This window comes from Zootermopsis nevadensis, unplaced genomic scaffold (genome assembly GCF_977971745.1).
Source record: "Zootermopsis nevadensis isolate Lab colony 2312 unplaced genomic scaffold, Znev_1.0 Znev_ptg000020l, whole genome shotgun sequence".
Taxonomy (NCBI): domain Eukaryota; kingdom Metazoa; phylum Arthropoda; class Insecta; order Blattodea; family Termopsidae; genus Zootermopsis; species Zootermopsis nevadensis.
In genome coordinates this window covers 5,807,793-5,825,729 of record NW_028259152.1, presented here as the reverse complement: position 1 = coordinate 5,825,729, position 17,937 = coordinate 5,807,793, and the positions used below count along the sequence as shown (strand labels likewise).

The window sequence follows — 17,937 nt, the reverse complement described above, 5'->3', positions numbered from 1 at the left end:
ATCTCTGATGTTTCATTGTGGGTTAAAGCAGATGTTCCGTCAGTAACAGCTTCGATTTTATGCACTTTCCTAAAGATAAATTAATATCTGCTGTATAGAAATGTTGCTTCCCTGTTCCTAAAGTTTAGTTTCCCCTCTTTCTTTATAATTGTCGATTCCACAGCCCAAATATATGCCGCCCTTCTTCAGAGCTTTAGTTTTATAGATATCTGGGGACAAGCACGTAGCTCGTCTGAATATTTTTAAATCAAATTTTGTACCTCTTAGAAACCACGATAATTTTTCATTACAAAGATTAGGTAATAGTTATTTTAAGGTAATAATCACAGTTTATTCTGAGAAGCGTGCGACATCTACAAATCCATCTGTGGATCAAATTAAAATGTATTTTATGTTAAAGCAGGTGATATGTAGTAATTATTATACTTTGAAAGGTTAAATACGTAACGTCTTAAATTCAGAAACGGTTTTAATAACTATAGTTTTGGGGCATTATGGGCCTATGTCGAAAGCATTACAATCCGTAGCAGTTATAATTATTGTACACAGGTCCACTGGTAAAATATAAGGATGTATGTCTACGAATACACTCGGAAAAACGAATTGCATGTTAATGATTCATTACTAGAGCTGTTTTTCTCTTTTTCTTTATAAATTTATAGTTGCTTTAAACGATTGTTTACAGTTATAAATAAAAATATCTGTGTTCGATATGGTGTCCGCGAGAACACCATATCCTTATTCATCTTTTGTCCAGGCTATTACTGGGCACTTTTATATTCTTCTGTGCTTAAAAAACCACAAAACGTTTTAGAAGCTGTCTCTGCTTCTATCATCAGGTGAGAAATCTGCTCAGTTGTGTCCATTATAAAAAGCTAATCTCAGTCATTACAGTGGACCCAGACGAGTATATTGTTCTCCTTATGGCAGAAGCATTGTGTCGTTTTCAAAATTTAGGCGAATATAGAAATGTCCAGAAGTATGCATCAGCTTAATGACACCCTTCGTCAAAAACCTTGAGACTAATCCAACATGCACTTATGTAAAACATAATTGTTTCTTGTATTTTAGCTCTTCTTGGTGTGATGTGGAATGGATTCAACGTAGAGACGATTCAACAGACACAATCACTGTCGCCTCCTTCATAAAGTGGCGCCGGTGAATGGCTCGTTCACTTGGCGAAGAGACGGGAGTCCGTCTGTCCGCGGAACGCTTTTCCTTAATCACTTCCAGACCCTTCAACATCTGCAGATGGACAGTGAAGATGCCCAGCAGCGTCTTTCTTTCGATGAGAATCAACACCTGGATCTTGTAAGCAAAATCTTTCAGTGCTTTGAATTTCTCTCATGTAACGAGGCCAGAAAAACGTATCAATTTGAAAGTTATATTGTTTCTGCGCAATTGAAACGTAGTCGTAAAAAGTACCTCATGAGCTCTTGACGCTGTTGCTCAACTTGAATAAAAACACTGCATCAGCTGTTAGTTTTTTCTAATTTCGGTGAAATTACTTAAAATGATACATTCCGCTTTACTGAGTAAATTGTTGAACGTAAGCACGGGCCTACTGAGAGGTAGGAATTAAATCGAACCTTTGAAGATAGTTGTCTATTATTTACGCTGTTAGGTGAGATATTTTGATAATTTTTGCCTCCGCCCGCTTTACACTTTCAGTTAAAAACACCCATAGGTTTGGATTTATTTTTGTCCCTGATTATATTTTTTATAACGAAGCAATAGTAAACAGATAATTAAAAAATCTATGAAAGGAAGTTGTCAAGATTTATTGTAAGGCTGCATTCAGTTATTTGCATGGAAGACAACTAAAAAATATAATTTTTGATAACCGATCTCTGAGCCAAGTTTCAAATCCCAGACCTCATAAAGACAAAGCTGCCCATAAATCGGCCGAAGGCAGTGGATGTCATAACAGTGACCGAAAGAGGAGAATTGCAACTTAACGTGGGATCTGAACAACGTTGAAGTCCTGCATGCCTCAAATTCTCGTGGTTTCTTATTTCGTTAGATGTCAGGGAAACAATTTTTCTAGTTCCGGCCGTTCAAAAATGCGAAGACTTCTGGCACTTGATCACCAGATCTTGCAATTAAAATAATTCAAGTCTTAAGCCTCCCTGTGCACGGTCGTTCCCATCCGTCTCCAATCGGAATCCTCTTCTCTGACAGACATTATAATTTCCGATACGGTCCGGAGTCTACTTCCTCAGCTAACAGACTAGACGGTTAATTTATCAGAATCGAATAAAGTGGCTTCTTTGGTTATACAGTAAAACCTCTCTAGTTGGACACCCCTATATCCTGGACACCCCTCTATATTGGACACTTTTAATTGGAACCGGCGAATATCCTATAATTTTACATTGCCACAATACTCTATATCTTGGACACCCCTTTATCCTGGAACTTGAACACCCCTTGTGTTGTAAGTTGGACAGGTTCATGCACTTAGCTTCAATGCTTTTATGGGAAACATTTACAGTTAGTATTTTGTTGCTTTGAATTTATGACTTATGAATGCCTTCTACCTGAGGATTACCTTATGTTTGAAGGTGTGAGACTCTGAACACATCAATGGAATTATTTTGTTGAACCCTTCACTGGACTACAGTACGTATTGCTGGTACAATTTTAACTTTGTCAGTACTGAGCTTGCAACTGAGTTAAACAGTGTTAACAGAAATTGGAACGGTATGCTTTCGCTCATAGCCAACAAGGAATGGTTGAAACTTTATTCTGATTGCGTCGAAAATTAGAAAGAGGATGGACAAATTCAAAGATAAAAACAAAAAAGCAGTGTCTTGTGACGGACGTTTTTACAAGAAATAAGTGACATCATATGTTGAGCTAATGCCTTAAGTACAATTAAAAAGAATACGTTCTGAACATTTAAAATTTCATTGAGGCTGGGGTGTAATGTGCAACCACGAGAGTGGGTTTCAAAAGATTATTATAATTAATAATTAAATTATTCTTAATTCAAGCAAGCCTACAGTAGTTAGAAGATTATGTAAGTAAATCGATTGATTGCATTGTCGGTAAACGTAAAAGTATCGGTGCCCTTCCCTTTGAGCTTATCCATGCAAGTTTAATTTAGTGAAAACAAAATTTGTAAAAATTTAATTTACCCTTTTGATTTTTCTTATCAATAATTTCCTTTTTATGAAGGGCTCCATAATACTTTACAATTACCACATTGTTATTACACGACAATTTGAAAGGATGATTTTCCCCCTTTCCCTCTATCCTGGACACCCCTGTAAGTTGGACACATTATCGTGGAACCGCTGGTGTCCAAGTTAGAGAGGTTTTACTGTACATGCAAAACCAAGAACAGACAGACAAATTTTAGAGAGTAGGGACAAACATGGTGGGGGCTCCTGTAATTGAATGTAGAAGCACTTAAGAGCCAGTTCTTGTAAACACGGTAATGAATCTACGTGTTCCATAAAAATCGTCTAAATTTCGTAACTATCTGAGCAACTATTAAAATTTCGGAAATAACTCTCTGAGGAAACACGATAGAATGAAACTCTTGATTACTTTCTCCCTTGGACACTTCAGAAACAGATCATGTTCAAATTATAGAGCTCAGACTTGATGTATGCCGAAAATTAAATCATTTCCGTGCCTTAAATAACATCAAGGTGGGTGAAGGTTTCTTTTCATCTGTCAAATAATGAAAAATGAGACATTTTAAAGCTTTTAAAAGCATTTATTGAAAACAAAACAAGACAAATTACAAGTTCTACAGCGAAGTGGCGAAACGGACTACAACGCTGATAATTATAGAGAGTTGAAAGGAACCAAGGGAATAATAACAGTAATTATGGTTCTTCGTTCAGAATGATGGCGTAACCATCGGTACGAGGGGTGAAATTACCCACTCCCATCAAAATACGGCGGAAGCTACTTGACACAATGTAGAAGGAAACTGTGCCCGAAGGAGAAACGGTTGAATTTCTTGTGTGAATTGTATATTGTTCAAAAATCTTATTTTTTTTTCTTTTCGATTAATATTACACCGAGAATGTCTTATTACTGTTAACACTTGAGCACGCGAAATTCAGCTCAACAGAGAGAATTCCATTTTAAGTGTAAAAATTACAGAGTAAAAAAATTAACGATTGTTTATACATATTTTAATATATATGTATTGAAATATTTTTCTTATAAACATATTTGGCTAGAAACACGCACTCTTTTTTATGTCGTATAGGATTTTCGTTTAATGGGAAGGAATAGATGTCACCTTCGTAAAACTTCGTAACGTTGTTCTGTAAGAAGGTCCGTTGTGATTACTTTAGACCCTTTGAGACCTTTCTAACATGGCCAGTTATTTGTTTAAACATAAATTTAAGGTGGTAAGGAAGAAATATTTCGTCGGTAAAAGATAAACTCGCTCGCTGTTTTTGCCACATTTCGGCTGTGAGACTATGACTACTCAGACCCTTGGCAGTTCGACTGACGTACCCCTGGATGTTAAACGGTTAATGCTGAATACAAAGGGTAAAAATCACAGAACACCCAAATTCAGAGAAAGCCATTTCTTCTTCGTAGCTGGCCGTAAGTTTCTGCCCCATGTGTTGAGGAAAGACAAAATACCGAGTTTAGTTAAATGCTAATTAAAAAGACAATTTATCAGTGCCATGAGTGATGGTGGCTTGCGTGATCAGCTGCTTGTCCGCCATGATTTTTATGATGAGCCTCCTTGATGACCTGGTAGACGGTGTGGGTGTGGTGAACTTTCTTGATGTGAAGTGGGACATGAATCACCAACTTCTTTCTGTAAGAAAATAATATGTCCTTACTTATACGTCATCTCTGCTAATCGATATACAATGAAATGGGCAGTCTAATCCAAAATTCCTCTCAAGAAACAGATCGTATTTTACAGAATGCAAAACATAACAGATTATATATATATAAAGTTAATTTTCGTCCCACTAAACGTCACGCGTCTTAAGGTACTTTTAGATTAAATAAAATAAACTACCGTGAATTAATACCATGAGTACATAATGAATTAGTGGCAATAAGACAGAAAAATTTAGGAAATAGCATTGGTTCAATACGGGGAACAATTCTTTGGGCAAGCATGGCGTTTATGTTTAAGCATAATATGTAACACCGTAAGTTATCAACAGTAATCGATGTTAAATTCAATTTTAGCCCCTCCTTATTTTCACAAAAGCTTAATTACTAATGTCAAATTTAGAAGCAATTCACGAACTGCTATAACGTTCTTTCATTTATCTTATTATTCGTAGCAAGTAATTTATGAGAACTTTATTTACCTTCCACACGAACGTTTTCGATGCGTTCCCTTAAAATTAGTCAATTTTACAATCTTTTTCTTTAAGCAACCGAAACGTTGTTGTGCATTGCTTCTCACCTAACCTTAAAATATAAGACCTAATGTACTTTATCGTAACGTTTCTGTAACATGATTTCTCTCTCTCACTTGTGTGCGTTCTCTAGAAGTAGTGTGAATGAATTTAGCGTATAGCCATGTGGACCTATTGTAGTCTGTATTTCGATGAAATTCCGTATCAGTGTAGTGCTTGAAACATATTGGTTATCTAAAAAGGGCTTGTTATAAAAATAATTCGTACATTACATAAACACAGGTCTCATTAATATCTGAAAATCGTATTTCAAGCATGATAGACCTATGGTATGTTTTTAACGTCATACAATTGAAAGAAATATGAATATTTAATGTGGAATCTAGTGTGATTTTCGTTCTGACAAGAAAATTGTGCCTTCAGTAACCGAAAACGAGATCAGTGACGTATACAGAGTCAGAAATAAAACGTTCGTAAAATATTTATAATCGAAATTTGAGTCCACTCTTACTAAGAACTGTCATATAATTTCATGACTTACACTTTGCTGCCGGCATTACAGAAAGCTGCCAGCATGACAAGGAGCGTGAGTAGATTAGCGATCTGAAAGTGGAAACAGGATCAGCATTAGTTTAACATACTTCATAAAAATAAATTATAATCACTTTACACAAAACATGCTGAACGTAGTATGTTTTATGTTGGTTCTACATATCTCATGTAACTAAGTAACTTCAGAACGAACAGAGTATGAAATTGACTTTTTTTTTACAGAACGAAAAATAATTATACAATTAATTTCGGAAACTGTTAAATTATCTTTAAATTAGGGGATTGAATATCTCAAATTTGCAATATGGGCATGACTGTAATTATTTTCATCAGTGAAAAACCCTCGAAATAGCGCTAAAAATCGGTATAGTAGCTCCGTGTTCATCTGCGTTATATCTTCCGGGCATCTTTGTTTTTAATTGCTTGGAATTATGTTGATTTCTTATCCATCTGTATAACTCAGCACACACATATATATAAAGTGAAATTTCAGGTTCTCGTTGTAGCGATTATGGAGATGACTATTTTATGGGGCGTTCTGCCGTGTGGTCTCGTAGAATCTGACCGGTGCGTTTCAGAGGCGCTTGCTTTCTCCATCCTCCCTGATGATGGAGGCAGTAAGCACCCCTCAAACGCCAGTTATTTGTACCAGGCTTCACGGCGCAGCATCCCAAAAGTCAAGTAATCTTCATTATAAATAAATTCTTTCTTAAAATTATTCCTTCGTGAATGCCACCATTAACATAAGTTGTGTTTGCTCCTAGATATTTAAATTTTGAAATTCTTTAAAATTATGTTTAAAAACAGAATCGATTTTTCTGATAATCTTACCATTCTATTGAGCTTCATGTCCTTAGTTTTCGGTGGATCACTACCTGATGGTCTGTGGCGCCGTGTGAGTGGAGCTTATCGAAGATTTTGGCTTTTATGTTGGCCGGTCGCCCCACTCTGCTAGCTTTTTACTCCCGTGTATCTCGTTATTCCCATCGTCTGCGATAATAATACACACTTACGTCTTTTTTTCCTTGTATGCAAATAGTAACAAGCGAAAGTCAGTGTGAGAAGTGAACATTATCATTCTACTGCACTGTCATTTTTCGTTTCACTCTGTTGACACAGTTCAATTGTTCATCAGATTGCATGTTCAATAAAGTTGTAATGACATTGGAATATATTTTATAAATGAGACTTTAGTTTCTCGCGGTGTGTAGTCTGGTAGAAGTTAATTTAGTTGCATGTGTTGGCAAGAAACAGTCATTGCCAAGACGGCATTGGCATTGACCCTCTGTTGTCGTAAAGGCGAAATGATGACTGACGCAGCAATGCAGTTGTTCTCAGTCGTTGTGATACCGCGTTTATCTCCCCAAATATATCTCGTACCTTTAATTAAATGGAATATAAACTAATAAACAAATATTCATAGAAGGTATAGTTTTCATCATTCTTTTACTGCCGTGCGGAAGTATAGAATTAGAACAGACTCAATTCGCGGGCCCCTTAGGCACTAATTGCAGACTCCGTTTAAGAAACACTACAGTAGAGGAGTCATCTATCTTATCTACATAATGTCTGAGAGTAAAGGGCGAGAAATGTGGAAGGAAGCGTCACTCATTTTCACCACATTACCTGCTCATTGTTTGTTATAAGTCGATGGTCTTCCTTCAGCTCTTCCTTCGAAATACTGTCATACTGCCAGAAGGCTACACGGCACAACAAAACTGAGATCTGCTATCTACATTCACAGCGTCATGAAAAACTCATGTTCTCACCTTATTTGTTTCTGTTTGAAACATCTGTAGACCTGTGAAATTAATTAAACTTAAAATGACCGACCCATAGTCATCACGGAATTTCTATACAGATATTATGCATGTATTGTCCAATAAATGCCTACTAATCCAAATTTCTATAGCCATGAAAACTTCAAATTTCACGCCTGTTTTTGAGCTTCTTATTTTATGTTCACATCTAGGCCCTGAAACAAGATATACTGACTGGTTTTTCGTAGGTTCCCTCAGTCCTTACAATCAAATGACGGGATTGTATCATAAATTAGGCTTGGACCATTTTCTTACGTTTCTTTTTTATATACACTCTGTACACAAAAGAATGGTGCGGTTTCAAACGTTAATAAAGAATTTATTTCTCACCTTACACGGGCACAACATACACCGTCAGGGGCGGCAAATGTCCACGTTTCTCATGCGTTAATTACAATCCTTCAATGTGTGCACCCTGGGTCATACGAGACACATCCACACGGTAATCAAACTCATCCCAGACCCGGTGAAGCATGCATGCGTTATCCGATTACGAAATTCATGGATGGACGTGGGCAATGGTGGTACATAAACGCTGTTTTTAACGAACCTCCAAAGAAAGAAATCGCACGGTGTAAGATCTGGCGAACGGGGTGGCCAAGGGAAAAGGTTGTCTCCATTTGCAGCAGCATGTCCGATCCAGCGCTGTGGAAAAACACGATTGAGAAGCACTCGTACATTCCAGTTGTAGAATGTAATCGTCATAATTGGTATAATTTTTTTATTAGCTTTTCAAACCGCACCATTCTTTTGTGTATACCCTGTATATTGTTCATTAAATAATTATTCAGCACTGTATAATCGAAGCTATTAATAGAGTCGTTTAATAAACCACAAATAAATAGAATTATATTAAATTATTTTAATTTTCATTCTTCTTCGCTTCATGGTCGTCAAAAGTACTCAGTGCTTTCCAGCTGCTACCATAGCATGCAAATTCGATTCATAACCCATTAAATTTAAATATGCTTTTAACTAGCTAATAAGAATGTCCTTACTTAACAGTAGCAGCGGAGGAGAACACATTTAATTCATGAAATTAGGAAAGTGCAATTTAATAAAATAACGAATACATAAATTTGCGAAGTTACCTGTAATTTGTTCAATATTCGGATTGAAGTTTAGGAGGGTTTAAGGAAGATAATTCTGTTTCTTCTATAAATCAAATCCCAATCTTAGTAAAGTACATTAGCTCCCGCCTCTCTCAAGAACTATAAATAGAATGTCGAAGGTAATTTCAAATTTGTGACGTTAGATAGAACATCGTATATATACGCATATAAAACTCCATGAAGTTTTAATGTAAGGCAAAGTCGAAACACATAGTAGGAACTTCCGAATGATATCCATAGGAATGCTAAGCACTCGACCGCGGCGTAGGTCCTTGTGAAAAGTTACTGATCATCTTAAGTATTTTAATTATCGGATGGTCTGAGGTCGTTGATGCCAATATTATTGTTATTGCTTCGATTTCCAGCCGGTATCGCATATTCTGAGGCTTTCGCGGCCGGAGTCTACCTCATCAAGAGATAGAATTAATAAAATCTTCTCGAGCAATCAGCCGCGTCAAATGGTTACTGTAGTAAACCGACGTGTCGTATATACACAGGCGACTTCCGAGGTATCCAGTAAAAAGTAAAGTGAAGCTGCCCCACTATACGCCATGTAGGCGCTTAGGGGGAGCGGAGGTATAGCTCCTCTCTTTCTTGACCTCAACACTAGACGGGAGTCAGTGGTCAGCATCACGCCCCGGCCGGCTTTACCCCCGGGAAAGGACCCCGGTACCCATTGTAAAGGAGGCTGGGTGGGCCCCAGAGTCGGTCAGGTTGCAGAGGCTAGAGGAAAAATCCTCTGCCCCCGTCGGGGATCGAACCCCGGTCGCCCAGTCCGTAGCCAGTCACTATACTGACTCAGCTATCCTGGCTCATTCCGAGATATCCAGTCACATAATGATGGGGACAGAGTTGGTTCCCGAAACGTCGGTTTACTACGGTAACCAGTTGACGCGGCTGATTGCCCGAGAAGATTTTATTGATTGTACTCGCCGCGAACGTCTCAAATCCTATAAGAGATAGAATTGTAACTTCCGCTGAAAAAAAATACTTTGAATTCAAAGGTAAGTCTTATTTTCGCATCTCCCTTAGAAGCAAGGCTGCTTATAAAGTGCGCCGAACAATATCAGCACTATAATATATAACATTCTGCCATCTAGCGACATTACTGAGAACTCATTTAATATTGGGATTGGGGGGGGGGGTGGCATGTAAATAGCTTCCTTCCATATCCTTTTCAATTCATTATTCACTGCTAATCCTATAATCCGATGCGGTATAGTCTGAGCTGCTGACAGTGGCGTTATAGACCATAAATAAGTAAATGGATAAATATGACGTGTTAGGAAAATATTGTGTGGATGGGAGGTGCATGAACTTAAGAGACCACGTATCGTAATGTCGCCGATACCACGAAGAAAGGATGTAGGTCCTAAAAGCTGAGTAAACGGAAAGCAATTTTAGGAAAGTTGTCACAATTAAGGTTTATTGATTTTGTAAAAAAACTGGAAGTCTTTGAACATCCGCCCTGATTTGGCATTGCCTAAAGCCAGTAAAAGTCAAGTTTTTAATAATTTCGCGTCACGATGTCGTGACGCTTTCAAATATCAATATCTTTTTCATTTATGTGTAAGGAGGAGGGTAAGCAGGTACATTTTATTGTTATTTTTGTGTTTTATTGCGCGTGTTTCTATACGTAATTGCTAGTTTCCAAATAAGACGAATATCTTACTCTGTCCGACTTGTCAGATATGAATGCTCAAAGCCTAAAAGCTTTCCTAGCTGTTCACTTACCCTCTGATCGATCAGTGTTGGTGGCATGATTTCTTCCGAAACTCTTTTCTATCTTCTGAGAGTCAACATTGAATTAAAATGTCTACCTTCGGTCCATAGTGAGAAACTACAAATAATATTCTTTATTTGAAATATAATCTATTACATGTATAACAAAATAGAAATCTTACATTAATCAACAAAGACTAGATTGAACACTAATATTTTAATATTTCAGTGTGCAGCTCTTCGAATATTTTTCGTTACACTTGATGTTAGTTCTGCCTAACGAATACAATTCAATAAGTACTCCTCACTTTTCCATTTGAGGACAGAAATGCATCCAGTTTTCGCAGCATATTCTGTTCCGAATTTTAAACGATGGACAAAATCCAGAAATGCAGTAATGCTATTTGCAACATGTGAGTATCAGCTTCTCAAGAAAGATCTTGTTCCATTCATTTACAACCTTAAACTCCTGCCTTATCATTAATGTCCTCCAGACCTTCAAAAAACCCAATATCGTGGTCCTTGTTCTGTCCTGTTCCGTCGTTGTACCATTTATTTTGTCCGGTGTTGTGTGTGACGCTGCTGTGGTGTTTTTGAGATGAAGACTGTGGGACAACCCCCGCATTGAAAGCATCTTCTCCTGAGAAAGAATTATATTGTCCCGCTTTGGTACCACTTTGAGTGGGATTCCTTCTAAACGAAAAAGAACGGAAAGCTTTATAATACAAATCGTCAGAATTGGGATTGGGATGAAAGTTATCTGCGCCATTTTGACTCTGTTCTGTACCTGTGTGAGGTCTGTTAGTGTTGGAGTTCCCGTTGGAAGTGGAGAAACTGGGTTCAGTGTCCCGTCCGCCACTGCCAGAGTTTTGATTCTTGTATCGCTCGGCAGAATTTTGGGTATTGTACCATAGATTCTGCACGCCCCCGAAATTCTGATCTTTTAATCGCGATTTCTGGTCACTGTTTTGTGTGTGTGTATTAAATTGTAATTCGTGTGTGCCCCCAAAATTCTGACTGTTGTGTCTTGAATCATGCGTAACAGCGGAAGTTGGTCCACTCCCAAACTTATGGCTGTTTAATTGCGTATTTTGCAGAAAAGGGTAATTCTGAACACTGAGTCGCGATTCTTGTCCGTGTCCAGAGTTATAATTTTTTAATCGAAACTCCTGATCAGCCCCGAAGTTCTGATTTTTAAACCGAAAATCTTGTCTTTTCGCGCTGTTCTCATTATTGAACCGAAACTCCTGCCCATCTTGGAAGTTCTGATTGTTAAATCGAAATTCCTTGTTGCCCACGGGGTTTTGATTATTTAATCGAAACTCCTGCCCATCTTGGAAGTTCTGATGGTTAAATCGAAATTCCTTGTTGCCCACGGGGTTTTGGTTATTTAATCGAAACTCCTGCCCATCTTCGAAGTTCTGGTTCTTTAATGGAAACCTCTGGTTTTCCCCAGGGTTCTGGTTGCTGATCATCCGAAATTCTTGCCCGGCAGCGGAGCGAAATTTGTGGCTTCCAGATGAAGTGTGGGTGTTGGTAAATTCGGGCAGTGTAGAGTAACCCTGATTATGGCTCCAACCTGACGGGTTGTCTGAAAGAAAAGCGTTCTTGTTGACGTCATCATGCTGACTGCCTTGGTGCCATGTGCTGCTTTTGCTGACTTCGTGTCTGTCATAGTTCCCGTTTCTTTGCGCGTAGTAATCAATTGCACGAATTTCGTTCTCGAAAGGTCTCGACTCTTTGCTCGAATCTTCGCCATCGTGATAATTAGAATCTGCATGGTGTCCACCGTCCTCCTGGCTGTCTTGAATGGGAAAGTACGTGTGTTGTCGATATGTTGCATGCGGTCTGCGCTGAGGTGCCCAGTTTCTGTAGTGTTTGGCGTAGTTATACATCCCGTAGCTCTTGCCGCCGGTGAACGGTGTCCTGCGCCCTACCTTCCTGAGGTAGCGCTTCCTGTAGCGCCCTCGTCGACCCCGACCCTTCTTACTGCGGTGGAGTTTCCTGGGCTTGTGGCTGTAGTCGTGTCCGTACTTGTAGTTCTTCGCGTAGCGCTCTGATGTGTGGTACCTGTGAATGACCTTTACCCGCTGCGGCGTGTGGATCACTAGCCGGGAGCTGCAACAATGTTTAGCGCCTCAACCGTCAGAAAACATTATTACACATTCAGTTAAAAGTTCCACAGGAAGGTTTTGTTAATGCATATGCAGCTGAGGAAATATAAATTTTGTTATTATTATTTTCTGAGCTTCGGGTATGCGTGTCATCAAAAGCTAATGCCTTACTGAAAAGCTAATAGTTACTCACTTCTTTAAGAAACACTCCAAATTTTATTAAACCTATAGTCTACTATCATATTCACAAGAGCTCACCGTCGAACCTGGTCTCAGACATGGAAAAACTATGGGGATAATATTAAAATGTTGGAATTATTTGGCTTAGGATACTGACAGATGCTGTGTTTTTATTAAAAGTAATTAATTTTCGGGTTCCATAAAAGGTGAAGAATGTCTTCACTGGCTTTTTAACTTCAGGTAAAATTCTCACGTTACATGAACAAAAAATACCATCATTACATAAAAATGCGTGAAGTACCTGGACAAAAGAATAAAACAGAAAATCATGTCATGCGCTAACCGAAATAGCAAACTTAATTTCAAGAGTAATACAGAAGAGAGTCGGTGGATTTTCGTGGGCATTTACACGGCTGTTAAAAAATGCAAGTACTTAGATTGTAACATCAAATGAACGATTATTCCGCATTTTACTTCTGTCTAGAGTTCTGTAGCTGCACAGTGCACTGAGAGATAAATTTCAGTTATTTTTCAGGCTTTTTCTGATGATTAATCTGTTAACATCCTCGACAAATATGTTAACACGTAGATAACAGGTCACTCGGATGCTGAAGCTCTAATAATTAAGATCTCATGTCTTCCATAACTTTTCGTACTGCAAGTGGGTCCCAATATTCGAAGATGTTTTGACTAGAAATATAAATCCTTACTGTGTGGAACTTTCTACGCTTTACTGGCCCCCTTTTATTCGGACAGGCTTCAATACCATGGCCTCCTTTTCCTGCTTCCTAAACCTACATTTAAATACTTCATTTTCACTCAGTATGGAATCTGACCTCTGCCATACTTCATGTTCTCTCAGGGCTTAAAAGGAACCGTAAGCTGTGTTGAAGACATCCACGAAAACTGTCATCAATTTAGTAATTTTCTCTTTATTTTTCTTTGTTTCTTAAGTTGGGAATTCCTAAGAGACAAAAAAAAAACAGGACAAAGTCATTTATAACTTATAATCTGTACTCCTCACCAAATTGTAGAATTAATGTGGAAAAGTTGAGGATGATGGGATGGGTGCGACATGTAGTACGCGTGGTTTAGAAGATACATTTATTTTTATAGTTATATAACCCTGTGGGGGAAACAATTAGAGAGAAGTAAGTGTAGATGGGAGGATAATATTAAAATGGAACTTAAATATGGTTTGAGTGTTTGTAGGGCATGTGAGGTATCATGATAATATAAAACAGAATTTTCAGAAATTGAGCGTTAAGATGTGGAACAGATTAGTCTGGATCAAGTTTTTATTCAGTGGCGGGTACTCGTAAACATAATAATTAACCTGATAGTTCCATAAAATGCAGGTAATATCTTTGCCAAGTCGGTTACGAGGCTACGAACATCTTCTAGGAGTTGACTCTGGAAAGATCATATATACTTACTGTCCTGCTTCAACCTCCTCAGCCGGCTCCAGGAGCGTGAAGGCAATCAGTGTTACCTGAAACAGGCAGGGCAAAGGTTCAGGCACAAACATCGTCTCTCTTTAACTGGCTTGTCGTTGCTGGATGATGTTTACTGTACAGTGTAAACAGTGATTTGCCTCAGAGTTGTAGAAGCACCTGCGTTTTCTACGCAGATCTTTCAGGGCCCCGATGTCTTGGAAAATATTCAAAAAAACATGTCAAGGACTATTAGATTTGATGTCATGCACACACGATAAAGGAAACAAGAATATGAGATTTTCGCATTCATTACATATTCCCGAGATACTTACAAATATTGGCAGAACTTTACATTTCAAGTTACGGATGTTTGTTAAAGCAGAAGGCTGCTATGTGTACAGAAAAATGACCGTTCCATCAACACGAGCCTAGTAAGCCAGCCTCACACGATGTAAAATTTAATGTCTTTTATATCTTTGTAAAAGGTTACATTTGAAATCTTCAGCTATAGGCCTATGGTGGGAAGCAGCCTAAGAGTGTAGGCCTGTGTGAAAGAGATTATGGATTGAGGGTTGCCCTTGACGAATCTTCGATCTGAAAGGTTACAATATTACATCTTATAAATTTAGGTTGTGATGTTTGACCTTTGACCGAGGGCAGCCAGTTCCTCCGAAACATACTATAGAACCAAAAGACTACATGGCACAGCAACCCAACATCAAATATAAATTTATGTCGCCAGGAAAACCTTGAATCACACATGTGATAACGTATTCGCATCATACTAATTACTGCTAAAAGTACTTAATGCTGTTGTTAGTGCTATATGGAAAACCAATCATTTCCCCCTTAATCGGTGAAAATTGACTATACATATACGTTTGTCTTCGATAAAATGAAACAGCTACATTTGCTTCCAGCCAAGTTTTGGGTCAGATGAAGCGGTGAACGGTTTGAATCTCGACCTTTGACACATTGTATGCAGATAATTCTCTGTTTTCATCAGTTTCTCCAGAGAAACGCCCAGATACTACCTTTAAATAGGCCACGACTTATTCCTCTCCGCATTCATTATCTCTTACATCATTCGATGCTAAATAACCGTAGCATTTGTTAGAGTGTCGTTAAAAACTTCCTCTCTTTCCATTAACACAATAATATTGCATGAAGGCTAAAAATTATAAAATATGTAGCTTCATCAAAGCCTTAAATCGTCTCTCTTAAGTAGAAATGTCTTCCTCGACGTGACGTGAAAGTCTCAAACTAAGTTCTTTCCTCGAAGTGAGCAACCACATTTCACAGCCAATGTTTCTAGACGTGACACGGGAAACTAAGTTCTGATCTAAAACTTTTTGGGGCACCATTTCGCTTCTAATTTCATAGTTTGTAAAATTACGACTTGATACTTGAACTTTGAACAGAAAAATATAATTATGAGTCTACGTTTTATTATTACAGCAGATATTCAAATAATAATTTAATTTCTTCAGAAGAGTTTCCTTATTGTTGATTTTATTCAAAATCGGTTTGTATTGCTTTTGAAAAATAATGTAGGAACCCTTAAGGCTTTAAAGTAGGCCTCGGCTTTGATAGTGTCACTCACCACAGCCGCCGAGATCCACATTGTTGCTGCGTCACACGTTCCAGGGAAGCACTTCCGCCCATCTCAGTCTCTTTTGCACCAAGAAGTCCTCTCTCCGCCCGGACTCTCTTTATAGCCTCGCCGTCGCCAATAGGCGGGTGGAGGGGGTGTATGATGCAGGTCACTGCGTCGTCCTCCCTTCTTTGCAGTCATCTTCGAATCTCTTTTTTGGGCTACTCTTCGTACCTTGACACACATTCCTAATCTAATTTGGAACTGGTTTTCTATATTTAGTACTTTAAAGTCGAACCAGCGCACGTTTCCCATTTCAGTTTTTTCTCTAAAATATATTTTAAATATAAATGAAGAGCTCCACAATTTCCACTGTGAAAAAACAGTCATTAAAATGTTTAAATCAAGGAGGATATAATGGGTTGGATATGCAGCACGAACTGGCAATATGAGAAATTCATACAAAATTTTAGTCTGAAAACACGAACAGCTTGGGAAACTTTGTCGTATATAGTAATATAATATTAAAATGGATTTTAAAGAGGGTATAGGCTAGTTTTTACTGACCAAAATATGATCCAGTGGCGAACTACTGTGAACAGGATAAATAGCCTTTGGGTTCCATAAGAGAGCGTGGAATTTATTGAACAACTAGGTACTTATTGGCTTCTAAGAATAACTCTGTTCCATCGAATTAGTAGGTTACTTAGCTAATTAACTAGTCAGTTAACATACGATAAATGTAAAAAGATTAAACCTACTGACTTCATATTAAAAAAGTACCTTTCTTTGACCCCGAAATCCAAAATCTGACTGGAAACCGCTTAGTAATGCAACATGTGTTGTGCGCGTGTGTTGTTAAAGACTAATTCTTTGAAAGCTCGAGATTACAATCCTTTATTCTCTGTCATGATATCATGCCCTACTTACTTGCTATTGCTAACATCAAGCTGATTTGTAGAGCTGTTCGTACCCCCGGGCTGTACGAAAGAAGAAAGCATGACCTGGCGTCTCTGGACGCCATTACTGGCTGTAAATTTAATGGAAGTTAAAGCTTACATTAAATTGCCAAAGGCATTGTCAAGGAAAGTCTAAGTCTGTCCATATAATATAATTCACATTTTGTTAATTCGCAAACGTGATCCTGCTCTTGAACAAGAGGTCTCAGCTGACTTGAATTTTCAGGAAGTCAATGGAAATTGCGTTACATGTACTTCCTTTTCAGTTCGTGCTTAGTGTTGACTATGCATTGATCATCTTTAATGTTGTCCCAGTATGAATTGAAAGACTGAATATGAATTGGTCTCGAAAGAATTAGCCATTGTTTACTTCATCTGCATCGCATGAAGGGAGGCCTCGTACAGTCAAGAGTGGCGTACAGTGGCAATTATACTATTAGGAGTAGACAGACAGCACTGATGATATAATTCCACTCCACGTCTTTACTTCTACGAGACCAATTTGTCAGAATGTTCTATAGGCATGAACGATTCGTTATGCTTACAGTGTGGACAGAATAAACTGAGTTTTATTTTAAAAGGCGGTAATCGCAATGAATTAGGGACGACGAGACTGGCTCTCTGACACCTGCTACCTTGCCTGAAATTTAAAAATATCCTACTGAATTTGACAATAGCATTTTCTCTTAAATGATGGTAGTGTGTGGTTTAGAAATTCTGCTGATTCATTCTGTCTCAACAAATTATTCTTTCATTATAATAAGAACTTGGAGTTTTACTGTGTTCGAATAATTTTGACTTTACTGTAGCATAAATGTTCTAACACAAGATTTTAGATGTTGTGTATTTATAATATTCTGGGTTATTCTGCCATGTGTTCTTCTGTGTGTATATCAGAAGTTTGGATGAACGCTGTGCACCAATTTTCAGGGTTTAAATTAGGGTTAGAAGTCATTGGTCATTATGTTCCTTCCACCCAGCAGACTAAACAGAAAATAAACTAGGCAGACTGAAGGAAGGACCTTATACTAAGGACTTCAATTATAAATAAGCCACATTACACACCATTAATAATTACATAGATGTTG

The 17,937-nt window shown here is 38.0% G+C and overlaps 2 protein-coding genes and 1 long non-coding RNA gene across 4 annotated transcripts in view; 1 reads left to right on the top strand and 2 right to left on the bottom strand.

Moving 5' to 3' along the window:
* Positions 1–17,937, top strand: part of LOC110827709 (protein bric-a-brac 1) — a 456,379-nt gene that overhangs the window by 142,296 nt on the left and 296,146 nt on the right. For both annotated transcript variants that reach the window (XM_087352109.1, XM_022059610.2), the window contains one exon: positions 1,072–1,311. The gene's annotated coding sequence lies outside the window, so the exon portion shown is untranslated. The remainder of the gene's footprint in view (positions 1–1,071; positions 1,312–17,937) is intronic.
* Positions 3,707–6,892, bottom strand: LOC147873271 (uncharacterized). Its single transcript, XR_015535950.1, has 3 exons — positions 6,744–6,892; positions 5,902–5,963; positions 3,707–4,798 (listed from the first exon to the last, which is right to left on the bottom strand). It is a non-coding gene; the product is annotated as an uncharacterized LOC147873271 (long non-coding RNA).
* Positions 10,666–17,651, bottom strand: LOC110827710 (uncharacterized). Its single transcript, XM_022059622.2, has 3 exons — positions 15,900–17,651; positions 14,297–14,352; positions 10,666–12,684 (listed from the first exon to the last, which is right to left on the bottom strand). The coding sequence occupies exons 1-3, from the start codon at positions 15,918–15,920 to the stop codon at positions 11,028–11,030; spliced, it is 1,734 nt and encodes a 577-aa protein (XP_021915314.2). The 5' UTR covers positions 15,921–17,651; the 3' UTR covers positions 10,666–11,027.